Source organism: Rhamphochromis longiceps, linkage group LG4, assembly GCF_057381845.1.
Source record: "Rhamphochromis longiceps isolate RC_006_pf linkage group LG4, R_longiceps_female_GT1.1, whole genome shotgun sequence".
Taxonomy (NCBI): Eukaryota; Metazoa; Chordata; class Actinopteri; order Cichliformes; family Cichlidae; genus Rhamphochromis; species Rhamphochromis longiceps.
In genome coordinates, this window is record NC_140560.1 from 10,597,337 (window position 1) to 10,623,462 (window position 26,126).

Consider the following 26,126-nt stretch of genomic DNA (forward strand, 5'->3'; position numbering starts at 1 on the left):
CAGTAAGAACCACTTCAGTTAGTGTGATTAGTGCTGACTTTAAAATGACCCCCTTTTTGGGGGGATTTGAATCTCCGGACTTCTTTTCTTTTGAGCAATGAAACTTGTGTGTTTGTTTGCCTGGATCATGGCTCAAGTCGCAGAAAGCATCGTACAGCAGTTTGACACAAAGCAGAAAATACCAAACTCCAGCACATGCTGTTTTTTTACACCTCTGCTCTCTAACAGGTGTCACATGGGGTGATTCAACTTGATTCAACCCTAAAAATTCACATACATCAAGAGGTTCAAATCACATATATGTTTCTTTCTTCTTCTTTCTTTTTACCTCCCCAGCATGTGGGACTTTAACCTCGTCTGCTGGATGCCACATGGCATTATTGTAGTATTTCATTGCACTGATTAAGTTGATTTATGACATAAAAAATCCACGACCAGCTTATAAAATATAAAGTTTATTATTGAAAGATGGCCACAGGTAACAAGCACTTGGATACTTGTAGTACTTTGTCTTTGAAGCAAATTAACTGAACAGGTACTTATGTAGAGCTTTAATACAAACACTCAAAGCACATTTTACTGCAAGCCTCATTCAACCAATCACGCCTGTTCATACAAGCACTTTTTTCCTGTTGCATACACACCTCTAACATTCACACATTCAGGGGTAGATCGATGCATTGGGATACTTCGACATGCAGACTTGCTCTGCATTCTTAGTTAGTAGAATCTAACTACTTTTTCTCCTGTAGAGTATCCGTTAACTCTTATCACAGGATTTGTAAGCATTTAGAATTCAGTTAGCGAGAGAGATAATGGAATCCAAATAATCGTGTGTTACTAAATTAAGAGGATCCAAAGGGATTAACATTAATGTTACTAAACACAAGACAGTGTAGATGATTCTACTCTGCAATGTAGAGGTGACCTGCTTCTGCCTCTAGCTCTAGCCCACCACGACCCTGAACTGTATGCGAGGTGAAGAAAATGAACTGATGGGTGGACGGATATGCTTTGCTAATGTAACATTAAGATGACTGTGAAGCAGTCAGCCTGTGTCCCTCACATGCTGACACCAGAGAAGCTGTTGATTGGCAGTGACATGACTTTGTCCAGATACTTGCTGAGTGGCAGCTCTTGCTCGCTGCCGATGCTGTACCTACACCGAATGGTGCAACCCGGGTCCAAGCATGGAGAGATTTCTATTCTGTAAAAGAACAATGCAGCATGTTAGTTTTTCTTAAAGGGCGAGAGTGGACAAGTAAAAACAGAAGAAGCATAAAATTACTTTTGGACATTGGTGTATATCCTGTGAGGGTCTTTGTCCAGACACACGCAGAGTGTTCGTTGCTCCATTGTCCTGATGCTGATGTTTCGAGTTTCGATTTTCTATCATTAACAGATTCAGTTAACGGTTGCCTTCAGATATGGATAAAGCACTTCCACTGCATCATGCATAATGAGATATAACTAGCCAATAATCCAAGGCAGAAGAGAATAATGTCTTACTGTGTTGTATGCGGGGTTCAGAGAGTCAAACCTTGCAGCCAGGTAACTCTCCCCTAAACAAAATGAAAAGGATGACTCAGTTTTTTCTCCACATAATTCTTATTGCACTGAAATAAAGCAATTGATAAAAAAAAAACCAAACAAAAAAAGAAAACCAACAACAAACCTGACGCTGAAGCTGCCGGCTCTGAGGTAATCACCACACGCCAGGTCATAGATGCTTCTCCTTTAACGTCTCGTTTGCTTAAAGTGGCCTGTTGAGAACATCAGTGAGTGTGAGTCTGTGTGCAAGTGTGACAGTGTTAATGAGTGTAAAAGGATAAGGGGTGCACCTTTGTGTAGTTGACCGACAGAACCACGCCAAAGAGTTCCACCGATGACTTCTTTTGTCGTACAGAAGGTTCCCCTGTCAAAGACGAGCCAGTTTATGTCGCCATCTGTTACCGTGGTTACATCAATATCCACACACACATGCACAGAAAGATTCGCACACATACTCTGCTGCCAGTCTTTAAGGTGTCTGAAATCTGGGATGTCGGCCTCCAGGTGGGACACAAACAGCTCCTCCACTGAGGCCAGATCAGAGTTGGAGAGGGTCATCTAAACACACGGCATATTTAATCAAATCAAAAACCAGCGTGAACAAACGAATGACAGCACCTACCAGACTCTACACTGAAGAAGTAACTGCTAAACTTAGTTTAGTTAAAGCTGTAACATTTGAATTTGTTTGGAAACAGTGAATGAGCTGGAAAGACATTTGGACGCCCATCTGCCACTTTATTAGGCACGCATGTTCATCTGCTATTGATGCAAATATGGAGTCAAACAATCAGCAACTCAGTGCATTCAGGCATGCAGTAAGGATCAAGTCACATATGTTTATAAAGGCATGTAGGTCAAGACGACGTGCTGAAGTTCAAACTGAGCACCATGATCTGAGTATTTTAGAAACTGCTGGTCTGCTGGCCAGACTGTTTTGAGCCAATGGGAATGAAATTATTACTCAAATAGCCACTCTTTACAAACGAAGCATGCAGAAAAGCATCTCTGAACACACAACACATTGAAGCAGATGGGCTGCAGCAGCAGAAGACCACGCCGTTCGCTGCTCTTGTCAGCTAAGAACAGGAAACTAAATCTACAATCAGAGTCACAATACTTTTAGAATTAGAATGGGTTCACCAAAACTGAACATTATCGTGGATCAACACACCAAAATCTCTGAGGAAGGTTTCCAGCATCTTGTTGAATCTTTTTCATAAATAATGAATTCAGCAAACTGTACCTAATAAACTGGCCAGTGCATGTCACCAAAAAGCTTGTGAAGTTATTATGAACTGAGATCAACATTTCTTGTACTCTGATTTGGTCCACCTAGTGGATAAAGTGAAACATTTTCTCTCATCTTAGCTCAGATTTGTTATCCACACACTGTAGGAAAAATATTTTATGCTAAAACTTGAAAAAAAAAAACAGTTTCCAAAAATAACACAGCATTTAAATTAGATCAACATGAAATTTGTTACAGTCATAAAAACAACAACAACAACAAGAAATTGTTGCATAAGTGAATCCCTGAGAGGGGAAAACCCTCAGATGCAAACACAGGGACTGGTTCACCTTTCTGTGAGTTGAACTATGTGGTTCAGGAGCTTAAGAATACAATTTGAAAATTTGGCTGTTCCCTCATCTATTATTGGAATAATGAACAAGCCAAGTCAGTTTTGGCTGTGAACTTTGATATTACTACATTAGAAACAGAGAAAAAGAACTGAAACTCACTGAAAATGATACAAAGATCCACACACAAATAAAACTAATGTGAGAAATTATGAAACAAAGATATGACACAGGAGGTCTAATACTAAATGTCTAAGTCCCCATATCAGCAGGAAAACATTTCATTGTCCAAACTCTAAAACTCAAATTCAACACGCAGTTACACGATTTGACACAAGTCCAGCTTTAAGTAAGAAAAATAGACATTATTTATTATTATTTTCTTTTTAGCTGAATTCTGCTACGATGTTTGACACATGAAAAGCCAGCCTTGCTCTTTGCCTTCCACATTTAAATGCATGTAAAACACAATATCTACACACGATAGCTCTGCTGTACCTTAACTGAATAGACCGGGAGGTTAACTGGCTGTGTCCCACAGCGAAGGTAGTAACACAGGGTGTCCAACAAGTAAAGGCTCAGCTCTGTCGGTTTCCTGGAAACAGAAGGCTGTGCAAAGGGCGGACAGGATTAGATGGACTGCATATAGTTATTATTAATAAGATGTAATCGCTACAGTTGGTTACCAGCTCAGGTAGCGTCGGGATGGCAGCTCCCAGACTGCTAACGTTGACACTGTACCACGGATCCACTCTCTCCAAACAGGACGCCAAAGACAACCTGCTCTCATCCTGTGAGGAGTATTAAGAGTTACGTAGTCCTCTACACTCACACCTGTCAGAGCTGCTTTGAATGTGTCAGTGTAACTCACAGGTGAACTCGGTGAAGCCTCTGCATCAGAGACTGGGATGTAGTACAGCTGCAGGTCTAGTTTCTTGGTCAGCATGTTACGTTTGGCCTCTTTCTTGCTGTATGGACATTTTTAGAAAAGTTTATTTAAAAGTGGGCATGCACACACACACATACACACACTCCAGTATTTGGGATCCTCACCGTATGATGTAATAAGCCTTGGTGAGCTTTCCCAGGGTGCTGTCATCCCCCAGTACCACAACTCGAGCCGTGTGACTTCGCTCCTCTTTGAGTAGAAGCGAGTTTCCGGTAACATCTTCCTTCATCTTCTCCTCCATCAGACTCAGTTTTTCTGCAGACTTTGACTTCTTCAAGGCATTTCTCCGTTCCCGCAGTGTCTTTTGAGCCGTGTAAGGCAGCTGCTCTGCTTCGTCTGAGTCCTTTAAGTCCTTCACTATCCCGCTGTCTCTTGAGATCCTTTCTTTGTCATCCCTAATGGAGTTGGAGCCAGAAGGTAGGGCAAAGTCTGTCAACAGATTCCCTTAAGGAAAGACAAATTTAACGTCAGTTTCAAGTAAAACTGCAGCCTTCTTGTATGTGTGGTAAGATTATAGATATGAAGCATCAGTTTTTGTTTGTTTGATGGGCTCACATAGCATCTCTTCATCTGTCCACATGAGGAAGTTCATCTCTGGCAAGGGCACTGTAGTGCTGTACACAGGACCTTGTTCATCATGCAATACATCTGAGAGAAGTTGATAAGAAATATTATTATTATTATCTCCACTTAGAATAACTTGTGTTATAACACACTACACTCAGACCTTTTTCAGAGGCAGCCAAGATGTGTTTGTATATCTGCTTCAGCCCCTTCAGATAATCTGCACGACTGCCGGGACCATGCTGTAAACTCTGCTTCACAGTTTCAACCACATCCTGGAAATATTGCCTCACATCATGGTCCTCTAAAACCTGGAAAAAAAAATTAGGGGAACACATCAGATCTTGATGAATAGCTTGATGTGAATAAGGGAACAAAATGACACAGGAACATCCATCCATTCCACTTCTCCCTTTCAGGGTCGCAGGAGCCTATTCCAGCTGTCATAGGGCGAGAGGCAGGGACACCCTGGACAGGTCGCCAGTCTGTCGTAGGGCTAATGCACAGAGACAGACAGCCTTTCCCACTCACATTCACTCCCATGGGCAATTTAGATTAATCAATTAACCTATCCCCACTAAGTGCATGTCTTTGGATGGTGGGAGGAAGCTGGAGTACCCCGAGAGAACCCACGTAAACACAAACTGGATTTGAACTCAGGACCTTCTTGCTGTGCGGTAACAGTGCTAACCACCGTGTCACCGTGCAGTGGAAAACAAATCCTTTCAGTGCTGGACTCAAACTCACAGCAAAAAAAGTTAATTTTGTTAAGTTTTCCTTGATTTGATTTGATTTTTCTGAGCATTACATGTTATTTTTTATATTTATAGAAATCAAGGTGGCGTGAACTAAAGTTCTGTTTTTGAAACCTGGAAAATGAAACCTGATTTATACATATACACCATTTGAACTAATGGGTGATTAGTTCATGTAGCTTATGTTTATATTTATATACATAGTAAATAATAAATCTGGGATCATGAAAATGAATGGGATTCATCCTCTGGGGATCACTACTGTTTCTTTGTCCAAAGCACCCTCATGGATGTATTTACCTCAAGAGCTTGAGCTAGTCTGGAGCTTTGGCAGGTCGTCCCTAACCCTGTCTCCAGCACACGGAAAAGCACACTTTTCTCCATAGTCCGTGTGTTTGTGAGCCGGCGTGACACTTCCAAGTATGCTTTAACCGTAGCTTCCAGTGAAACAGAAAACACAGCTGGGTCTGCCAGCACAAACACTCTGCAGGACACAAGCAGGAGACAATAATGTTGCGATATACAGTTGAATCATTCTGATACAGGTCTGGAGGTCTTTCAATATGGCCTGCTTACTTTTCCCTGGCAGCAAAATGCTCACTCTTGATATTTTGCTCTGCGATGACTCTCTTCAGGTACAGAGATCCTGTTGAGGAAAGGGTTTGTCTGGTAAGAGTGAGGGCGGATTTTAGTATCGAGGTCACGCGTGTAAGGATATGTGATACCTGGTGCAGTCATTTCCATCTTGATGCTCCTCAGAGTGTGCAGAGCCACAGCGGAGTATGGCGATGGCAGTATCAGCAGTTTCCCCAAACACTCGTACGCTTTGTGATAAAGACCTTTAGGAATTGTGACACCTGACTGGGTATTGAAATACAGAAAAGCCTTTCAGCCTGTATTTGTACATTATTTACAGCTTGTTGCTGTTGCTGCAGTGTTTTCATGAACAATATCGTATTTTCAGCTGTGTGTTGCCAAGTGCGTCTTACCTGAATGACTACATAGTAGAGCGTGTGCAGCACTGGGTTGACAGACATGTAGGTTTTTTTCTCATGGAGCTACACCAGCCAAAAAACCCAGACAAACAAGAATTCAGTATCTGAATTCATTTTGTACTTTTTAAGCAGAAGTAAAGAAAAGAAAGTCTTTAAATGCACAGCTTTTGCACAACTGCACAACTTGATTTTGACTAGACTTGATGAAGGACAAACCTTGGAAACTGTTGTTAACGTCTTCTCCAGCTTTTGGACCAGAATTGAGATTATTGAAAGGCTGCAGGAAGGATTGACTTCCACCTTCCTTTGGAGGTTCCATACCAGCATTCCTGCAAATCAGGCAGACAGTAGTTTGCTTGCATTGTCTCAGATAAGTGTGACTATCTATTTTAGCAGCTAAATTATCCCACTGTGTGAAGAGGGTGGAAGGTTGATACCACTACTATTAGCTAATTAGCTTAAAATAACTAAGCTCTGCAGCCCCTTATTAGGTATCCCTCACTCAAAACTATAAATCACAGCTTTAGGAGTCACATAGTCATGTGTAAATACTTTACACTCACCGGCCACTTTGTTAGGTACACGTGTTCATCTGCTCATTAATAGAAATATCTAATCCACCAATCACGTGGCAGCAGCTCAAAGGATTTAATTATGTGGACAAGGTCAAGATGACCTGCTGAAGTTCAAATCGAGCATCAGAATGGTTGTTGGTGCCAGTCAGGTACCATGATCTGAGTATTTCAGAAACTGCTGATCATGGAAACCATCTCAAGAGTTTCCAGAGAATGATCAGAAGACGAGAAAATATCCAGCTAGCGACGGTTCTCTGGGTGAAAATGTCTTGTTGAGTCCAGAATTGAGAGATGAAGGGGCACATTGCTTCAAGTTGATAAAGCCAATGATAACTCAAATAACCACTAGTTACAGCCAAGGTGAAGAGGATCTCTGAATGCAAATATGAACATATTAAACCTTGTAGGCAGACAGGGCCCCACCAACAGACTGACACTCCTGCCACCAAAAATCAGGAAACTGAGGCTACAGTACAGTTTGCACAGGACAACAGAAGATTGAAAAAATGTTGCCTGGTCTGATTAATCTTAATTTTTGCTGCAACATTTGGGTGGTAGGGTCAAAATTTACATGAAACAGCATAAAAGCATGGATCTATTCTGCTTTGTATCAGAGGCTCAGGCCTTCTCACCAGATCTCAGTCAAACAGAGCATCTCTGGGAGAGTCACATCATGGATGTGCAGCCAACAAATCTGCAGCAGCTTAGTGATGTTGTCACGTCAACATACACCTAAAACCTCTGATGAATGTTTCCAGCAGCTTGTTGAATTAATGCAGTTCTGCAGGGAAAAGGAGTCTATCCCAGTATTAGGAGCATGTGCCTAATAAAGTGTCCAGTGACTGTATGTGTAATAGATTGTAAACAAAGGGAAGGAAAACAGGAAGTGATAAGGAAATATATCACAGTTTTAGAATCTATTTATTATAATTAGTAATTAAACAATACTGTTAAAATGATCGCCTGTGTTGATGCAAACTATCTGCTAACGGAAGCGTCTGTTTTACTAGACAAACACGTTTCTCAGCAATGATGACGAGTTTTTAATAATCCATTATGTTGCTCTTTGACTTCAGACTTTGATTTCAGCGCGCTTATATACTTTCAGTAGTGGATACCTTTGCGGGAACAACTCTCGCTCTTCATCTCTTTGAAAAGAGCCTGGACATCATCACACAAGTTGGAGTCCCAAGTGGAGGAGAGGTCCTCTTTAGCTGTTAAAACACACACACACACACACACACACACACACACACACACACACACACACACACACACACACACACACACACACACACACACACACACACACACACACACATTTTGTTTGCATTCTCTAGACTCCGAAACTGCAGCTTTTACTGGTGAAACGAGAATGCCCATGAAGAAATGAAAACTCTCACCTGTGGGATCGACCATCCTTTCCACTCTTCAGAGTTTTTGAAGGCTTAATTTTAGCACAGCTGACTCAAACCAGAACAAATCACAAAAAGCCCTCTCCTCTGAGGAGAGAGTTCAGCACTAGTCCCCAACAGCCCAGCAACCGAAACGACAAAAATTGAACTGAGTACAAATACCTGATACCCTGCAGTGAAAGGTAAGTGCACTTCTGCTTTGTTGTCCGATGACTGGCTCAGCTATAAATACATCGCATCGTGCAAAGCATTGTTACTTTCATTCCTGCTCTGTGTGCAGCATTTCTCCAAAGCTTACTACAGAAGCTTCTGTCCGAGCGAGCGTTTTCAAGTAAGTATGAACACAGTTCCCTCCTGAATATTCCCTGCTGCTTCCTGTTACTGACATAATGCCATGATGATCATCACATTGCTATTTTAAGCATGCTCGGCAGGGTGTGATTAACTTATTGGAGGAAATAAAATTCTGAAACAAAACGTCACTATCCAAACAGATGAGTGTAGTCTTTATTTCAGTTGGATGAGCTACAAAAACAAAGTGAAATGCAAATGCTCATGAAGGTTTAAAAAACCAACAACACATGAGAATAAATAACTTAGTTTATTACACAACATTATTGACTTGAAAATGTACACATTCGTACTCAAGTAATCAGTTTTCAAATCACCCACAGCAGATTTTAACCCACCCCTACACAAACAGTGCCGGTAAGACAAGAACCTGTAAAATCCCCCAACACACCGACAAGTACACCCACATTCCTCAGTATGCAGTGAGCGTGCCAGTGTGTCAGAAGAAAAAGATGCGTACACTTCCTTAACAACAAGGCGGCACACCTTAATCTCAATTGTGGCGCACGCATGAAAAAATGTCACTCTTTGTCAGTCTGTTTATTTTTCACCAGCTGTACAGTGTCCCTGTCCTCAAACATCCCAGCATTAGAAAGAATCCCACAGCTTTCTTCTTCTTCAGTGCGGCACCGAGCTGGTCATGGATACGAGGACGAGAAAGAGGTGATGGGGAGGCAGAGCATAGAGCAGTAGGATGGGTGCAGAGGCTGAACTTGGCCCAGCAGCGGTTGGTAGGTCCTCCAGTCCAAACCGCTTCCCGGCTTACAGCACAGAGACACCTCACACCTGCGGGCGAGACAGAGCAACACTGCATTAGACTCGGAGACGCTGAGGTTGTGATTCACATTCGGAGAAAAAGGAGGCACAAGAAAGAAATTTGCCCCCCATCCCCATCATTTTCTCTCAATGCATTTAACAGATTACATAAAACAGAAAATAACAGCATGTGTGGCATATCTGTATGTAGCTGTGCAATGGTGCTGAGTGCAAAGACGTTGGAATAAATTATGGAATAAATCAGGGACAGTGAACTAATTACTATATATACAGCATATACATAAGGACAGCGTATAAATAGTATATAGGCACTGACAACAACAAAAGATAACATATACAGCACACTTTGGTTCAGCTTTGTTCAGTTGATATTTAAATCAAGTATATTAAGTGCTGCTGATTTATTGTGCTTCATAATTGGGGCTGAAACCTTAAAGGTTTTGTTGTTAATGCTACAGTAATGCACAAATACAAAAGTGCAGCAGCTCATCTGGTGTCCTTCTTTCTGAAGAAGAAGAAGCAGGTCTGGAAAATGCTTTTAAAATGAGCCAATTGGTCCTGTTGCTTAAAGTGGGTCTTGGGAATTTTTCGTATTTTGTTAACAGAAAAGAAAGGTCATAAAGAAACTGTAATAAATCCACCAGCTTTGGGCTTTTTATCTAAGGTTTTTGTGGAAGTCTGGATAAAATTACTAAATTTATTTTTTGTTATCAATTTATGCTCCAAGACATTATTAGAAGTTAAAGTATTTTGAAGTTTGGTGAGAGTGTTTTCTTTGTGTAGGGGTCCCAAGAAAGAGGGCAAATGAAAGACTGAGCTGATATGTTTTTCAAGTTATAAATATGAAAGATCAGCAGTTCAACATCTGTCCACATCTTTTGCTTGTAACAGTGTAATTTTAACACGTTGCTTTGATCCTTTCATGTAAGTCACGCATCAGAGTATATTTATTTTCCAAGGCTTTAAAATGCAGGAGGAATTCTTTCTGCCACCAAAGTCAGAGGTGATGCTTCGTTTTATACCTGGTGACACTTTGAATAAACTTCTTTTCATCCTGATCCAAACACACAGCAAACGTCGTCCCGGGATCTCTCCCATTCACCTGCATCTTGTCCACCTTCACTTCTGAGACTGAGATGTGCTGCCGGAGGGAGAAGAAGTGTGAGGAAGGGAAGGGGGGTTGTTTCAAAGGGAGAGTGAGCACGTCATCACATTTAATATCACCCTCACCTGTTTGTAGCCCTTTTTGGACTTGGAGCACTGCCTCTTCAGGACTTCAGTCATTGTGAGCTGCAGGCTCTCTGCTGAATCTGCACAGGCAATATTTGAATAGCTTAACTTACAACAAAGCATAGGCAAGACAAATAAAAAAACAAAAGAAGAAGTGGGAATCACACGCACCGAGCTGCTGAGGTGTCCTCCACTGTTTGTGAAGATTAATCGATGTGCACATGATTTCTTTATTGATCCACTGGCTCCTCCCACTGATTGCCACCTGTTGCCGAGTCACAGATTAAGGAAATACGCCAGGCTGTGAATTTAAACATCATCTTATTGCTTGTGTTGCAGGAAACGAGTGTGTGGGAACAATACCTTGTTGTATGCAAGGCTTAGTGTTAGAGGGACAGCCTCTCGTTCCTCATCAATGCCAAACCTTTTGCTGGCAGCACCTTCAGAAAGAACACAAGGCAAAATTAGACGCACATGTGCAAAAGTGTGTGTTTGCCTGAATGGTGTCGCTGCTGTCTGATTACAGACATCACAGACTGATTTCAGAGTGTGACTCACCCATGGCCTTCACAGCTCTGGTTCCAGCCGTGTGTCCAAGCTCCAGAGACTGAATAAATACTTCCCTTCTCCTCTCTCCTCCAACCAGGGTGAGCTGTGCAGAGGAAGGAAGTATTCATGGTTATTGTGTCCTGTGCATGCCTGTGTATGTGTCTGTCTGCGTGTGTGTGTGTGTGTGTGTGCGCATGAATCTGCTCTGACCTCAACCTGGTAAAGCTGCACCAGAACAGGCTGGTCTGCATGTCTGCAGTAATAAAGCACCAAATCAGCCAGCAGGGGCAGCTGCTCCGTACCGCTGTTGCTGTGCGATACGCTGTCATCCTTAGAGGCCGCCTGAGTCATTTAAAAAAACAAAACAAACTATGTTGTTATGTTGGCAGCATGCGCATAAATTAAGTATGCTCATTAAAATAGTTTTGCCCAACTCGCCCCTGGTATAAGGAGAACTGAAAAGGTCGCTATTTTTAGGATGAACTTCTGAAACACTGAAAAGTCCCCACAAAACTGATTCAGCTCATGAGGTGTTTTCAGATCTCCAAAAAGTCCTCCACACATGGAAAAACTGAGAGATTTACTATGATCATCACTATGATCTCCAGCCATTTCATTGCTCCTTTCATATAGCAAGTGCCTCACAAGACCTCAAAGGATGTGTCCAAAATGAGGCCTAGCTTACTTTTAGTGCTAGTTTGCTGTAAGAAAAATTAAAACAAGGACACTGGATTCTTTATTCCCTGTAATTCAACTTCATCACTTAAGGATAGTGATTGGAAAAACATCAGCGACTTTTATAGACTTCTACTGTCTGGCGTATGAAACACTGAGAGGTGATGGTGACTGAGTAAAATATACCTGAGAGAGCACGTCAGAGGACAAGCTGAGCAGACTGAGGACATTTCGCTCATACCAGGGATCCATTATACCCAGCATGTGAGCTATATCTGTCGTCCAGTCGTCCACTGCAAGGCCATTTGAGTCCTGTATGAAAAGTAAGGTTGTCTGTTCAATTATATTAATGACATTTTATTATCCAAACTGTTTGCACAGCCATAAAAACATGGCTGTTATTTTACAGTACTCAGTGCTTAATGCTACCCGGTGTGTTGTGCAGCCGACAAATCTGCAGCAACTGTTTGATGCTATCAAGTCAATATGGACCAAAAATCTCTAAAAGTAGTAGCTGTAAACCCAGTACTAGCAAGGTGCACCTAATAAACTGGCCATTGAGTGTATATATCAGTTTTAAGTTTATAACGAGAAAACTTCAGAAATGGCAGGTTGTTAAAAAAATGTCTACAAAATCAGATTAATGCGAACTCAGCAGCCAGTGCTTTGGGTAATGTTCAGAAATAGTGTCAACCACTCATAAAGGAACAGTCTGATGAAATTGTTCTAATTACCAGCAGGGGGCGACTCCTCTCTTCCAGACTTTTAAGAAATCTATGAGAAAGTGACTTCTCGCCTCCCTTCATTAATGATGTCAAAATATCATTTGTTGAAGTTTTATTTAACGCAACGCAGTATCAATTTTGACATGAATCTATTTAGAGAGAAGCTGATTGTATGATGATTTGAAGTGTTGCTATGAAGTTCTTATCAAGTTGGTTTTGTAAAGTTGAACAAACAGCAAGCAGGCAAAACGCTCAGATAAAGGTATCGAAACAAAACTAAAATAAATTTGCTGGCTACATCCATCTTTAATGTACAGTCTATATATTTGACGTCTAAGTCCTGGAGAGAAAGCGAATTTATTATGAACAATGAAAAGACGTTTTTTTTGGAGCCAGGCACATAAAGTACTCATTCATAGCTGATCAATGAAATTAAAAGTTGTTTTAAGGATTATTCTTTAAAAGTGGTCCCATCCTATCTATGAACATATGGAGATAAAAGACGGGATAAACTGAGATGCAGAGGTGGCAGATGTTCTCACCACAGAGGTAGTGGTTTTGGTTAAACCTACTATCCGCTCCTCAGTTGGTGTGTGCCCTCCTCCCGGACTTCCACTTTGTCTTTTGGTGGGAACAAAGTAAAACTGCAGCTTGCACACCTTGGTGAGCTGGGGACATTTGCTCTCTTTCTGATGCAGGTCGCTGTAGGCTCTGGCCAGCCTTCCAGCCTCTCTGTCACCTCCAAACACCACCACCTTGACGAGGGTAGGTGCTTCTACCAGATCCTCCTCGTTGCAACTCAGGATCGGTCTCCTGCGGACGCACAAATGCTTTTGAGGGGAAAGAGGATCCAAGGGAGCAGGGGACTCATGAAGGGGATGAACTTTGGAGGGTTTGAGGTGTGACTGAGTTCTTTCAAAGTCTTTGTGGTAGGCCATGCTCTGGACACGGCGGCAAACCCTAGGACTGCGAGAGGGCTTGAAAAGCAAAGAGAAGCCTAGGAGGGATCTAGACTTCTTCTTTGGTTTCTTTCTAGGTTTGGGCTGTCTGTCTGGTCTTTCCTCTATGTCCTCCTGTGTTGTCTCCTCGCCCGATTCCACACCCGATGAGCCAGACGGCACAGACCAGCTGGAAGACAGAGAATAGCCGGAGTCCCTGGAGGACGAGGACGCGGTGGAGATGCGATGACTTTGAAACTCAGGATGATCTTTGTTTCCTTCCGGTTCGTCTTCCTCATCAAAGCTGGTGTCGTTATTGTCATCATCGTCAAGTCCGGTTTTAAGGAAACAGTCTGATGAATCCATGTCATTCTGAGCTCCAAGAATGTGTTTCAGAACATCTGCAGTGATGCAAAGAGCAGGATTAGCGTTAGCAGATTATCCTGTAGCTCAGTTAAAGGAAGCTTTAGTCATAAATCTGTTTAAACTGAGCTTGTTACCAAAGTTATCATTTTCCCAGTGGCATTTGTGGCATTTGGGGAAGGGCAGCGTGAAAATGTCAACAGCTCCTGATGAGAAGAGGAAATACTGAGATTAAAGTGAACAGCGCCATTTTCATATATAGTGCTTTCATGTTATTTCATGTTATTCCCTGACCTACCCATGTCTGTGCCTTCATCGGCACGAGCAGGTATAGCAAGGCTTTCTTTGAGCCTCTCCATTCTTTGGAGTATTCCCTCTCTTGCTGATCCAAGATCTGCTGCAGAGGCTGCCATCTCCATGCTTTCTGTCAGTGACTGCAGAATCTGGTCCAGCTCCTCAGGCTGCTTACTCTGAAAGAAACATTAAACATTAAGAAAAAAAACAAACAAAGAAAAAACTTTAAGGGGAAAAAATTGTGAAAAACCTTTAGATATTTACAGCTTGCAACTAGGGATGTAGTTCTCCTGTAATACAGTAAAATTACATATAATATATAATAATATTTACCTACAAATAAAGGTGCGGTATGCTAGAATAAGGGGGAGGCAAGTCAGATTTTCACAGGAAGCAAAGAAATAATTATACCGTAGGCAAATTTAAGTAAGTGATTTTAAGTAATATGCAATTGAAAAGTATAGTCACATTAGAAAGTGTTACCAAAACAGTCAGTGAGGAGTCACCTGCAGGGCTTTGTGGAGCTCCTGTAGGTCATGTTTGGTGCCCAGAGCTGCCTGAAAGCTGTGCAGGATCAGAGTGATGGTGACGTCTCTGCTGCAATGCTGGGAGGCACTCAGCTGCTCGGAGACAGACTGCACCTCTGTAGGAACATCATCATCTGGACTCACCAGCAGTACCGTGCTGCATACATTAACGCCCACAAACACACACGCAAATGTTTAGTGCGCACAGAAATATCAGCAATGTTTAACTCATTTAACAGATCTTTTTTTAATATTTTCACTCACATTCTGTAATCATTACATTTTTCGTGGACTTACATGGTTTTAGAGCCGTGAATCTCATGGGAAATACCCTGCTCCGTCCTTACCAGTCTTTGAAATGAAATACCTACAGCAAACAAATAGGAGAAAGGTCAAATACATGGATCTACAAGTATGAATGCATGAGGTGGTTTTGTCAGGGAGACACTGCCTCCATGTGGTCACATGGTAATTAACCAAACCAGTGTTTTCTATATTTTCATGTGTCAACACCAAATGAACTCTATTAGACCTTCAGTGTTGTTATATTCTCTCTTATAACTTAACTGGTAAAGTAACAATGCCTTTTTGGTTGTTAGTAGCTTACTTTAATAACCATTTTGAGGAAAGGCACATCAATGCGCACATACACCACACTTGGTGTTCTCTACTTTACACAGAAAGTAGTACCACAAAACTATAAACTGATTTTACTAAATACATAACAAGTGTCAACAGCAGTCAGTCACTAAGTGGATTCATATTAGGTGGCACTTAATTCTACTGGTGGAAGTTTCCACATTTACCAGCAGAATTAACCACCATTTGGGATTGTTTGGTCAAGTCTGATTACCTGATTAACCAAGTCTGATTAACATTAAACTGATAAGTAGCTTTGAGTTAACTCTAAACTATCTGTTAGCTGCTTTGTTTTGAACTCAGTTTGCTTCCTCCTTCTCTGATTAAAGGATACAACCTTCTTCTTTTTGTTTCTATTAAACTGGCTTTGCTGCCAATGACGCTCACTATTATTGTATAAACACTTAGCTAGTAGTAACTACTGGTGGTATCTATTGTTATGTCTTTCATATTTTACTGCTGTGCATATTAGTTTCATTGCAACCTGGTGCTCGGAGCTCCTGCTGGATGACATTAAGCAGACGTTTAGCAGCAGAACTGCAGGGCTCGGGCCAGGACAGGAAACCATGGAACAACAGGTTGGCGTCCTGCAGCACGCCACTGTTTGCTGGCAAGTAAGGAGCCTGCAAGAGTGAGTAAGTGTTAATGTAAGTTCCACAAATGTTTTTACTGTGCAGCTGATAATGGGAGGATTCCTTCTCATTTCTGTCCTGATCAGTAAATAATAACTCACTCTCAGGAGGGTGGAAGAGAACAAGAGCGAGAGCGGCACCACCAGCTCATACTGACACTGCTCCAGCACCTGTAGAGGAAGAAAAAACTTGAATTGAAACCACTGCCTTTCCTCCTATAGCAATAAACAGCGCAGAAATTGATGTTGGTGTTTCGGCTTTTCACCTCCTTTGTTTTCCTCAGTATTTGCTGTAGAAGGATGAGGAAGTTGTGGGGATCTCTCTTCACAAGTTCCTCCAAAGACCAGCGATTGATGCACAGTCCGGCTAGTCAGGGCAGAGAGAAATTTTAAAAAACCTGAACTGAGCTGCGTATTTCTCCTTTTAGGTTTCAGTCTGATGGCAACCAGTAAACAGACTGTTCAGGTACTCGGCTTATAGTTAGAAAGATGCTTGAAAACGATGACGCCACTTTCACTTGCTGCCTGTTTTTCAATGAAGGGTTTTTAGTTAGAAATTTTAAAAAAGGATCTTGCATAACCGGATACTTGCTCATTCTGTGTGTCACCACTTTCAATTCCCATTTTTCTCTTACAGCTCCCAGTTCATTGAGGGTATAAGTCTTATTACATTATTATTATTATTTGGAAATAATAAATATTTAATATTTTAAATAATATTTTAAATAATATTATTTTAAATAGTTTTACAGTTTTTCCACCAGTAGTCTTAACATGTCTTCCCCCGCCCCTCATAGTGGTTTGTTAGGCTGATGATATCATTTTCTGGGGTGTTACCATTAAAAGCAGCTTTGCTTTTGAATCCTACCTTTCCAGAGCTGTGTGTCAGGAGTGTCGACACCCAGGTGACTGAGGCAGCGCTCGAGGACATGCTGGATTCGATCCTCGGTGCATGAGCTCTGATCCAGCGTCTGCATCGTCTTCTACTGAGGCAGACAAATAGAAAAAAGCTAAATTACTCCCTTTGATGCTTTGGTCTCTTTTGGTCTCTGGTCTCTTCAGTCACTCAGACTTCCCACTGATGGTGCTGGCCACACTTTACAATCATTGTTTATCCCTTTCCAGACCAACACTTGCTCTCACAAGCAAACAGCAAGTGTCCAACCAGTGTCCACAGCAGGGTAAAAAAACACAGCAGACTGGCACTTCCTAGTAATGCCAGTGAGTCACAGACTGGGGGAGTGGACCGGAGATGAGCTGGTGGAAAACAGCTCAACAACTTCTACTTTTTCATTCTTAAAATCAGCTGGTGACACCACATTCATGTGACTCACAAGCAAGTTGGAAATGACTTACAAACGGACAACTTCCTATTTGAGCCTCTTTAGTCCTAAATCAAGCAAATGTGTGACTTTGAAGTAAACATGGTCGCACAAGAAAAAAGAATTGCTGGAATTCACTTACATGCACCTGTGGTTTGGGCGTTCACACATTTAGCTGCAATAAAAAGCGCACAGTGAAGTAGGTAGCAGCATGAGCAGATTCCCCTGAGACATGGTTTGCTGCAGTATTTACTTAAACTCAGATCACACCCTATGACATGGATGAGAAGGAATATTTCCCCTGGTACTTTTTCTAAGGAAGCTGTAACTGGAAAAATGGGCTAATCTCAACCAATCAAAACGGGAAAAGGCCTCTCTGAGGCACACAGTGTAAATTAAAGGGAACATCTTGTGTCATTTATATATATATTGTCGATGCTCATATTAAGCATGCCTAATGAAATAATGTGAGCAAAACGTTTCAAGGCTTCAGACTGCTCCAAACATGTGTTTTCCAGCACTTATTTCTTGTCTCAGCTTCATATGATGTCACTGAGATAGGATATCCCTTATACGGTTATCTCAGGCGCAACAGCCCCACCCACCTGCTGTCCAAACTTGTTTACCAGAGGCAGTCAATGAGAAGACAATTAGCTTAAAGGAAGGGGAAGAAGATTAACAACAGCTTGTTTTAGACAGCAGGCCCAGTGTAAAATATGTAGGCATTATTTTGAATAGCAAATTATCCAAAGAGTTCAGCAACAACCAAAAATATGTAGCTTGAAATGTGGATAAAGAGTCCAGTTGAAATTTTAAAAGAAAAATGGAACTACTCTCTTTAGACATGGGTAGACATGCAGAGCGTTCACAGTATTGCAACATAGTGGTGACGCCGAACTTTTATTTTTTTAAGGGGCTTGCTTCCATGGTCAGATGAACTCAGCTAACCTTTCACCAACATCACCAGTCTAATGAGATGTTTCAGCCACATATCCCTTACTTTCAGCTGCCTACGGTATTTCTTATAGGTAATGATTTCAAACTTTGTGTAATTTGTTTGTGTACATGAAGACACACACAAACACAGAGACACACATCCTCTACTTGGGAACGGCCGTAACAGAGGATACAGAAAAACAGGAATTAAAGCGGAACATGAAACAAGTCACTGACACAGACAATGACTTTTAGTCACGCTGTGGCTTCGTAGTCGTAGTTCAAGCTTAAAATCTAAAGCTGCAGGGCACAAAATAACTACATCTGCACATAGCACATGACCAACAAGGATATGCTGGAAGTATTTGTTTGCAGCAGCTACCTGGCATATCCCCTAGCAGCGAGCAAGTCCATCAATTGTCCACTGAGGAAGCAGGTGTTAGTCCATTGTATGCTTTCAGGTTATATTGTTCAGGCCTGCCATGTAAACATGACGTGCCACAATGCAAAAAAAAAAAAAAAATACCATTATTTGATGGGAACTTGACACAATAGGATTGCTGCACTTTAAGCCAATCAAATGTATTTTTATGGCGTGACAGCCTGGTTACATCAACATCAGCTTTCAACAAAAGAAGAGGAACAGGAAATCTGCAGAGGTTGAATTAAAGTTTGCCGTTAGGTCTCTTATAAGCTGGGTGATAGATGCTCGTTCTAAAACGAGTTACAGACAGCCTGATATGAGCAGAGATGCACATGCAAGTTGATGCTTAAATGTTTTTAATGCGCATAAAATTAGAGACAACCAGCAAAGCGAGATAAATCTTACCAGTGAGCACTGTAATCTGTGTCCTAGATCATCCCAGATGTACCACAACTGAGAAACGCCAACGAAGGGAAACAATACGGAGACCACATCCTCCTGTGTTGGTGCTTTTCAAAAATAGACCCTCCAACTGCACAGCTAAGAGAGCATGTGCTGCAAAACAGGAACTTGATGAGTCTTTATGCTGAAGTAGTTTACACAAGACATTGTGCTGAAGCAGTAGGAGGAGTCTTTTTTTAAGACAGACCTCATTTGACTAAAGTTGTTCACAACATTGTGCCATAAACGTCTAGACTGTTGTGATCAAATGTGTCAGTCCCCAGAGATAAGGCGATAAAAACTGGGGTTCTTAGTCCTTTACATAGAGAAATCAATCACACAAATTTCATATAAATTTCTGAACACAGACTCCACAGCATGCCAAAGCCTCTTTGGATGGCCTATGTGAGTGTAAGCAGTGCACATACAGCAGTTAGGAAAGCTGTTTTAGGTAGTAAGTGGCAGCGAATGGCCAGTTTGAACAGTCTCTGGTAAATGAAAGGATCAGTCAGTTTTCTGATGACACCAAGAGATGTTAGCTACTCTTTCTGGTAAGAAAACCCTTTAGTAGGAAACATATTTATGCCATTACTGGTAAATGCCTGTTCACATGGTATAATTCAGTGAGTGTCAGAGGGAACTAGATGTGTGCATCTTCTCTGTGCCCTGAGTGCAGGACTCTAGTTCCCTCTAGTGCATTGTGTGAGTAGAATAAAGGGAAGATAAAGTGAGGTAGGATGTCAGTTAAGTAGATTTTGAATCCTTCTAGATGCAAAATTAGCTTTGGCGGTTTCAGGCAAATACAGTAAACCCATTAGATGCTTAAACCAAAGAGAGGCGAGCTGAAGCTGTCGCTGATCTGTTTTTCCTTTTTAAAAACATAAGAAGAAGAAAATAATTATGTGCCTGGTTAATTTCCTGCTATTAAAGTTGATATTGCTTCTGAGATCCATAATAGCCTGTTTAAGTTAACACGTTCATGTTTCAACTCATTGTAGGGTGTCTTCATCTCTTGTGCTCATGTTTAATACAGGTATTACCAACATAGGACAGTCTTGTCAGGGGAGGCACTGGGGGGACAGCAAATTTTAGGTGCTCCCCAAAGAGAAGCGGGATACAGCGGTAGAAGACCATGCTGGGCACCACTCCTAATAGCTAAGAAAATGAAACTGAGGCTACAGTTTGCATGCACTCACCTAAATTAGTCAACTGAAAAAACACTGCCTGGTTTGATGAGTCTCTTACTGCTGTAATATTCAAATAATATGGTCAGAATTTGGAGTAAACAACATAAAAGCATGGATCCATCCAGGTGGTGTAATGGTGGGAGGAATATTTTCTTGGCACACTTTGTGTACCAACGGAGCATCATGTAAAACCACAGCATACCTGAGTATTGTTGCTGACCATATCCACTGTCTTATGACCACATTGTTCATATCTTCTCTGGCTGCTTCCAGCAGGATAAAGAACTTTCTTGGACATGACAGTGAGTTCACGGTGCACAATTTTCCTCCACGGTGCACAATTTTCCTCCACAGTCATCAGATCTCAATCCAATATAGCGCCACTGGGATGTGCTTTAACAGATGATGCACATGCAAATCTGCAGCAGTTGCATGATGCTGTCATGTCAATACAGAACAAACCCTTTTAGCAAATATTTCCATGACCTTTATCAGTCTCTGCCGTTAAGAATTAAGGCAGCTCTGAAGACAAAAGGTAGTCCAACGCAATATTAGCACAATGTAAGAAATAAACTGCTGAGTGTAACTTATTGTTGCTTTGTGTATCAGTAGTGATGCTCAATGTGCTACATTTGCTTTTGTTTTGTGATGTTTCCTCTTTTACCTAACATTATCACAGCATACGTAAACACCCAAAAGAGTGTTGCAATTCTGAAACATTTATCAGCTTCCCCTTTCCTATCAACAACCCAGCAATTTCTAAAAACATTAATCAGAGTAAAATTTTATCTACAAGTTACCAAAAATAAACAATGGTTAAAAAAAAGACACACACACACATATATAATACTATATATATTTATAGTCCCTATCCCTAATCCATTTCATCCACTTGTGTGTGACTCCTTCAGTTTCCAACACCAGAGGTTTCCCCAACTGGGGAATGATGGGCCATGAGGTCATTTTCAATATCTAAATTGTCATGGTGCGTACAATTTACAGAGAGATGGGGAATGGCTCCAATCACAGCTTTGTAAGATGGTGAAAGACGTATCCTTAGCCCCCCTCCTTGATTCAAAGATGCTCTTTCCCTTCAAAGGATTTCGTTATACCTGGATGACTGAGCATTTATCAAGACATTCTAAGTACTCGTTCATATTTTCACAACACTTACTTTATCTGACTTTACAACCTTGTTCAAATAAATAAAATAAATGGAATCCAAAAATAACAATCCCAATTAAAACTGAAGACAAGGTTAACAAAAGTTAACCTATGATAAAAAAAAAGATGGCTTTAAGCTGTTTATATGTAATATTTCATTATATATCTCATTGAGACGACAGTTCAGATGATTTTTTTTAATGTACAGTGTGCCTGTTAGGCAATGTTGCATCACTCCCTTGCTGGCACATTAGACAATAACGACATGAAAAGGAAGGTTGTGTCTTGCTACTTGCAGCTTACTGGGGCTGCAAACGTGCAGCTGATTTCCTGTGCGTGAAGATAAGGATGTGGTTTAAAGACCAGCGATGAAACCACGGTGGTCATTGATGGTATCTTAGACGTGTTTTTTTTTATTATTGTATCTTAGTTAAATAACACATACATACACTGTTGATTAAAGAGAGAGAGGTAGCTGAAAAAATCAAATGACTGCATGACTCTTAAGTTTCATTTCGAGTTTGCTTTTTAAGCTTGTAGTTCACGTAATATGTCGGACGATGTCGCTGCTCCATCTCCGACGTCGAGACATTAAAAAAGAAAAAAGAAAAAAAAAAAGCTCCGACTCCTGACTGAATGAGCGGAGCCCCCTTTTTTCTATTATAACAGAGAGGGAATGGGACAGAAGGAGATAGAGGTGGGCAGAGGTGTGACTGAGTGGACAGGCAGAGGCAGAAGGAGGGTCAGAGCCAGCTGGGCATTTGCCATATCTTGGTTTTATTCTGGGTTTTTTAAAGAGGGGGGGAAGTATAACTATAGCAGTAGTTGCGGATTAAATCGGATAGGCTGTTTCTCCAAATTCTTTGGAGTTCTCCTGCACTTTCAGGCTGAGCTGTATATTTGGAGGTAGTGGTCTAGGTGGAGTTTTCTTGGCCCTGTAAGAATATTTTATACACATTTATTTCTTTTCATGCATTTGTTTGCGTCCTAACCCACTCTCTAATTTCCTCGTGAGCGTTATTTATTGTTTAATAGCTGTCTTGTTTTCTTCTTAATACCTGACTGCAGCGCTGCTAACTGATTATCTTGTCCTCGTCGTATTTCAGCGCAAACCCACCCCCTACGACTCACGGATTACAATGCAAAGGATTTTGGAGGTTTGGGTCACCTTGGTGACAGTTTCTGCGCTTACCAAATGTGTCTTTGGGGGATACGGGTTCAGCATGTTTGCTGCACAGTCTTCCCCTCCGGACCCGTGCTATGACGAGAACGGGAATCCTCGGAGATGCATCCCCGACTTTGTCAACTCTGCTTTTGGGAAGGACGTGCGCGTGTCCAGCACCTGCGGCACTCCGGCCGCCCGCTACTGCGTGGTGACCGAAAAAGGAGAGGAGAGGAGTAGGGACTGTCACACGTGCGACTCCGGAGATCCCAAAAAGTCCCATCCACCTGCCTATTTGACAGACCTCAACAACCCTCACAACCTCACCTGCTGGCAGTCTGAAAACTACGTGCAGTATCCGCAGAACGTCACTCTCACCTTGTCCTTGGGTAAAAAGTTTGAGGTCACCTATGTGAGCCTGCAGTTCTGCTCGCCCAGACCCGAGTCCATGGCGATCTACAAGTCCATGGACTATGGCAAATCGTGGGTACCTTTTCAGTTTTATTCCACTCAGTGCAAGAAGATGTACAACCGGCAGAACAGGGCAGCAATTACGAAGCAGAACGAGCAAGAGGCGATCTGCACGGACTCCCACACAGACATGCACCCGCTGACAGGTGGGCTCATAGCCTTCAGCACGCTGGACGGCAGACCGTCGGCACACGACTTTGATAACTCTCCGGTGCTTCAGGACTGGGTGACAGCCACGGACATCAAGGTGATCTTCAGCCGGCTTCACACGTTCGGAGACGAGAACGAGGACGACTCCGAGCTAGCCCGCGATTCCTACTTTTACGCAGTGTCGGACCTGCAGGTCGGAGGACGGTGCAAGTGCAACGGGCACGCTTCAAAGTGCGTCAAGGACAGAGAGGGGAATCTGGTTTGCGAGTGCAAACACAACACGGCGGGACCGGAGTGCGACAGGTGCAAACCTTTCCACTACGACCGACCCTGGCAGCGCGCCACGGTTAGAGAAGCCAACGAATGTGTGGGTAAGGGATCCCCTGTTTTCCAATTCACTCTGGAAATATTTAAGCATTTATCAGTGCCAAAATAATCGTAATGAGTGTTGTTATCAGTGTTTTCTGCTGTACACACACACACACACACACACACACACACACACACACACACTTAATTCTAGCCAGGTGATTATTCGTTTGTCTTTACTTTTGTTTTTCTCACTCCAGTCTCTCCAATTTAAAATATCATTTTGCGCCTAAGTCTAAAATGCGTACTTTACGCACAGGGAAATATGGTAAATGGTGCTCCTTAAATTAGAAATAATTAATTTCTTTTTGGCTAAATATATTTTATTGGAGGAAAAGAGGAGGAAAAGGCCTTTATGTCAAAAACAAGCTGAAATCTCAGCACCTGCGCAGTGAAAACCCCTCAAACTAAAACGTCTATATCTTCAAAATACTTTCTTGAAAATTAACCAACTTATTGGTGAATTATTATCATTTATAAGGGTATTTATTATACTTTTTATATCTCTCAAACCAAATAAACTGTTGTTGAAACGACCGCAGGAAAAAAAATAGCAAGATCTTTTTTCAGTAGAAATTAGGACTAATTGCTGTTTCAGCAAATTAAAGATTTCGCCAATTTAGTTTGAAAAAAAAAAATACAAATTACGCTAAAAGAAACACCAATGATTTCTAGGAGGCAGGTGCGCCACCGTGAAATAAAGGGAAAAAAAAGTCTTTTTCTGTTGTTTCCCAACTTTCACATCCTCCATATCAGTTCTTCAAAAACGCACTTTGTCAACCTTTGATCTTTATCAACATCCACAATAAATCCATGAATAGCAAAGAAAAGGCAGGAAGTCGTTTCAGTAAACAAAGCGCGCCTGCCCAAATGCGTGACTTCGTTTTGCCCCGCGTGTTTCCGACTGTAGTAGCAGCTCTAATAGGAAAGGAAACATTGCAGCTGCACAGATACACTGCAGGGGCGTGTTGTGTTTCCATAAGCAGGTGCTATTACAGATTGGACGGGCGATTAGGGCGGTTTTATTGACATTTTTGGCACGTAGAGTATAAACTGCCACTTTAGAGGCAGTAAACTATTCAGAGAGGAGGACAAAGCGCTGGGTAATCTGAAGCCAGATCTCCCCTCTTTTTTTTTTTTAAATTGTAGGGAGAGTGTATTTGCTGCGATGCTGATTATTTCTGAACAGAGAGCAGGAAAGTTTATATCAACAGCTTAAAGCGAAGCAAACCTGGAAATGTAACAAAGTCTCCGACACTGCCATGGTTTGCTCAACCAAACGGAACAAGTGAACAAGTTGTTCCCCTTGGCCTCCGCCTTTCGCCCTTGCAAAAGCCAGCATGTGAGTGTATTTTACTAAAACAAAGGCTTGTCACTTGTGGCATCCATCTCGCTGTAAAGGGGAGGGAGGGAGGGCCCCCTTTACACCACCAACTCACTTTTTTTTGTGCGACTGGTGTCATCAGATAATAAAAAAAAAGCCAGACTGATCATGTCTCCCTAAGAGAAAATAATAAGGGTGTCCTGACACCTTTTGCATGAAAGAAGAGGAGCCAGGGGGAGGGGTTGTTTCCACTGAGCGCTCTGGTCCATATGGTCTGGCGGTGGGGATGCAGAGTTGTGGCGCTAATGATGTGTCTGGATTTCTCCTCCCCGCTGGAGGACATCGCGGTGCTGAGGGAAGAGAGAGAGAGAGCGGTTATGGGAGAGTTGGTTTCACTTATTGTTCAGGACAAAGTCAACTTCCCATGACTTTGCATGCAGGGTCGTCATCAAAAAAAAAAGAAAAGAAAAGAAAAGAAAAGAAAAGAAAGAAAGAAACGCATTTACGTTGGCAGCAGCATTCCTATCAGCTGGAGGTGAACGACTGACAAATTTGACCATAAAACAAGAGGGGCACGGGTCCCCCCTCCTGCTCTTTCCCCCTCTCACTCTCACCCCGTGGAATGCGTTTGGCCACCCAGCGTTTCTTCATAACTTCCATATGAAGGGAACGTCAACATTTACAAGGAGACATCGAACGGCTGCAAGAAAACCCCCCAGGACATTCAAAATTACAGTAAAGAGACTGAAAAAAGATTAGAGCGAGACTCAAACTGTCTCTCTATAGTCACGAGGTTTTTTTTTTTTTTGCACATATTTTATATTAGAAATAAAAAATGCATCATTTATTTTGGTATTGCATCTCTCGCATAGTTGTTTTTAATCATCTTATTATAAATGGGAATATTTTGCATGTTGGGCAAAAGTATCCACTTCTTTTAAATCTCCGTGCGGCCCTCAGCTATCCGGAGTCATTTAGGTGCCTTTACTATGCGCGACCTTTCAAAACTCGTTGAAACTTTCACCCAATCTAACAGAAAAGGTAAGCAAGTAAAAGAGACGGCCGTGAAAACAAAACCACGCAGGCGCTGCT

The 26,126-nt window shown here is 41.9% G+C and overlaps 3 protein-coding genes across 4 annotated transcripts in view; 1 reads left to right on the forward strand and 2 right to left on the reverse strand.

Moving 5' to 3' along the window:
- Nucleotides 1-491: 491 nt before the first annotated feature.
- On the reverse strand, nt 492-8,389 carry pik3r6b (phosphoinositide-3-kinase regulatory subunit 6b). Its single transcript, XM_085405111.1, has 19 exons — nt 8,374-8,389; nt 8,089-8,184; nt 6,612-6,724; nt 6,390-6,458; nt 6,126-6,261; nt 5,977-6,046; nt 5,701-5,884; nt 4,809-4,956; nt 4,637-4,729; nt 4,186-4,525; nt 4,004-4,100; nt 3,819-3,923; nt 3,631-3,741; nt 2,007-2,109; nt 1,842-1,915; nt 1,676-1,763; nt 1,510-1,562; nt 1,289-1,389; nt 492-1,207 (listed from the first exon to the last, which is right to left on the reverse strand). Exons 1-19 carry the CDS (start codon nt 8,387-8,389, stop codon nt 1,063-1,065), a joined length of 2,142 nt encoding a protein of 713 aa, XP_085261237.1. The 3' UTR covers nt 492-1,062.
- A 507-nt stretch (nt 8,390-8,896) lies between these two features.
- LOC146671059 (phosphoinositide 3-kinase regulatory subunit 5-like) lies at nt 8,897-19,311 on the reverse strand. Of its 2 annotated transcripts, none has more exons than XM_085403228.1 (18): nt 19,172-19,311; nt 16,953-17,070; nt 16,351-16,451; nt 16,187-16,255; nt 15,938-16,076; nt 15,112-15,181; nt 14,794-14,971; nt 14,292-14,463; nt 14,131-14,199; nt 13,235-14,031; nt 12,154-12,279; nt 11,503-11,634; nt 11,302-11,395; nt 11,107-11,183; nt 10,915-11,008; nt 10,744-10,823; nt 10,536-10,654; nt 8,897-9,522 (listed from the first exon to the last, which is right to left on the reverse strand). In XM_085403228.1, the coding sequence occupies exons 2-18, from the start codon at nt 17,059-17,061 to the stop codon at nt 9,375-9,377; spliced, it is 2,574 nt and encodes an 857-aa protein (XP_085259354.1). In that variant the 5' UTR covers nt 17,062-17,070; nt 19,172-19,311; the 3' UTR covers nt 8,897-9,374. The 2 variants fall into 2 exon arrangements, with proteins under 2 accessions (XP_085259354.1, XP_085259355.1); XM_085403229.1 differs by having other exon boundaries at nt 16,953-17,067; nt 19,172-19,297.
- Nucleotides 19,312-22,244: 2,933 nt separating this feature from the next.
- Nucleotides 22,245-26,126, forward strand: part of ntn1b (netrin 1b) — a 51,556-nt gene continuing 47,674 nt past the window's right edge. Inside the window, exons 1-2 of the mRNA XM_085403230.1 lie at nt 22,245-22,495; nt 22,665-23,712. Of these exons, the coding sequence (XP_085259356.1) occupies nt 22,698-23,712 (1,015 nt within the window). The 5' untranslated portion in view covers nt 22,245-22,495; nt 22,665-22,697. The remainder of the gene's footprint in view (nt 22,496-22,664; nt 23,713-26,126) is intronic.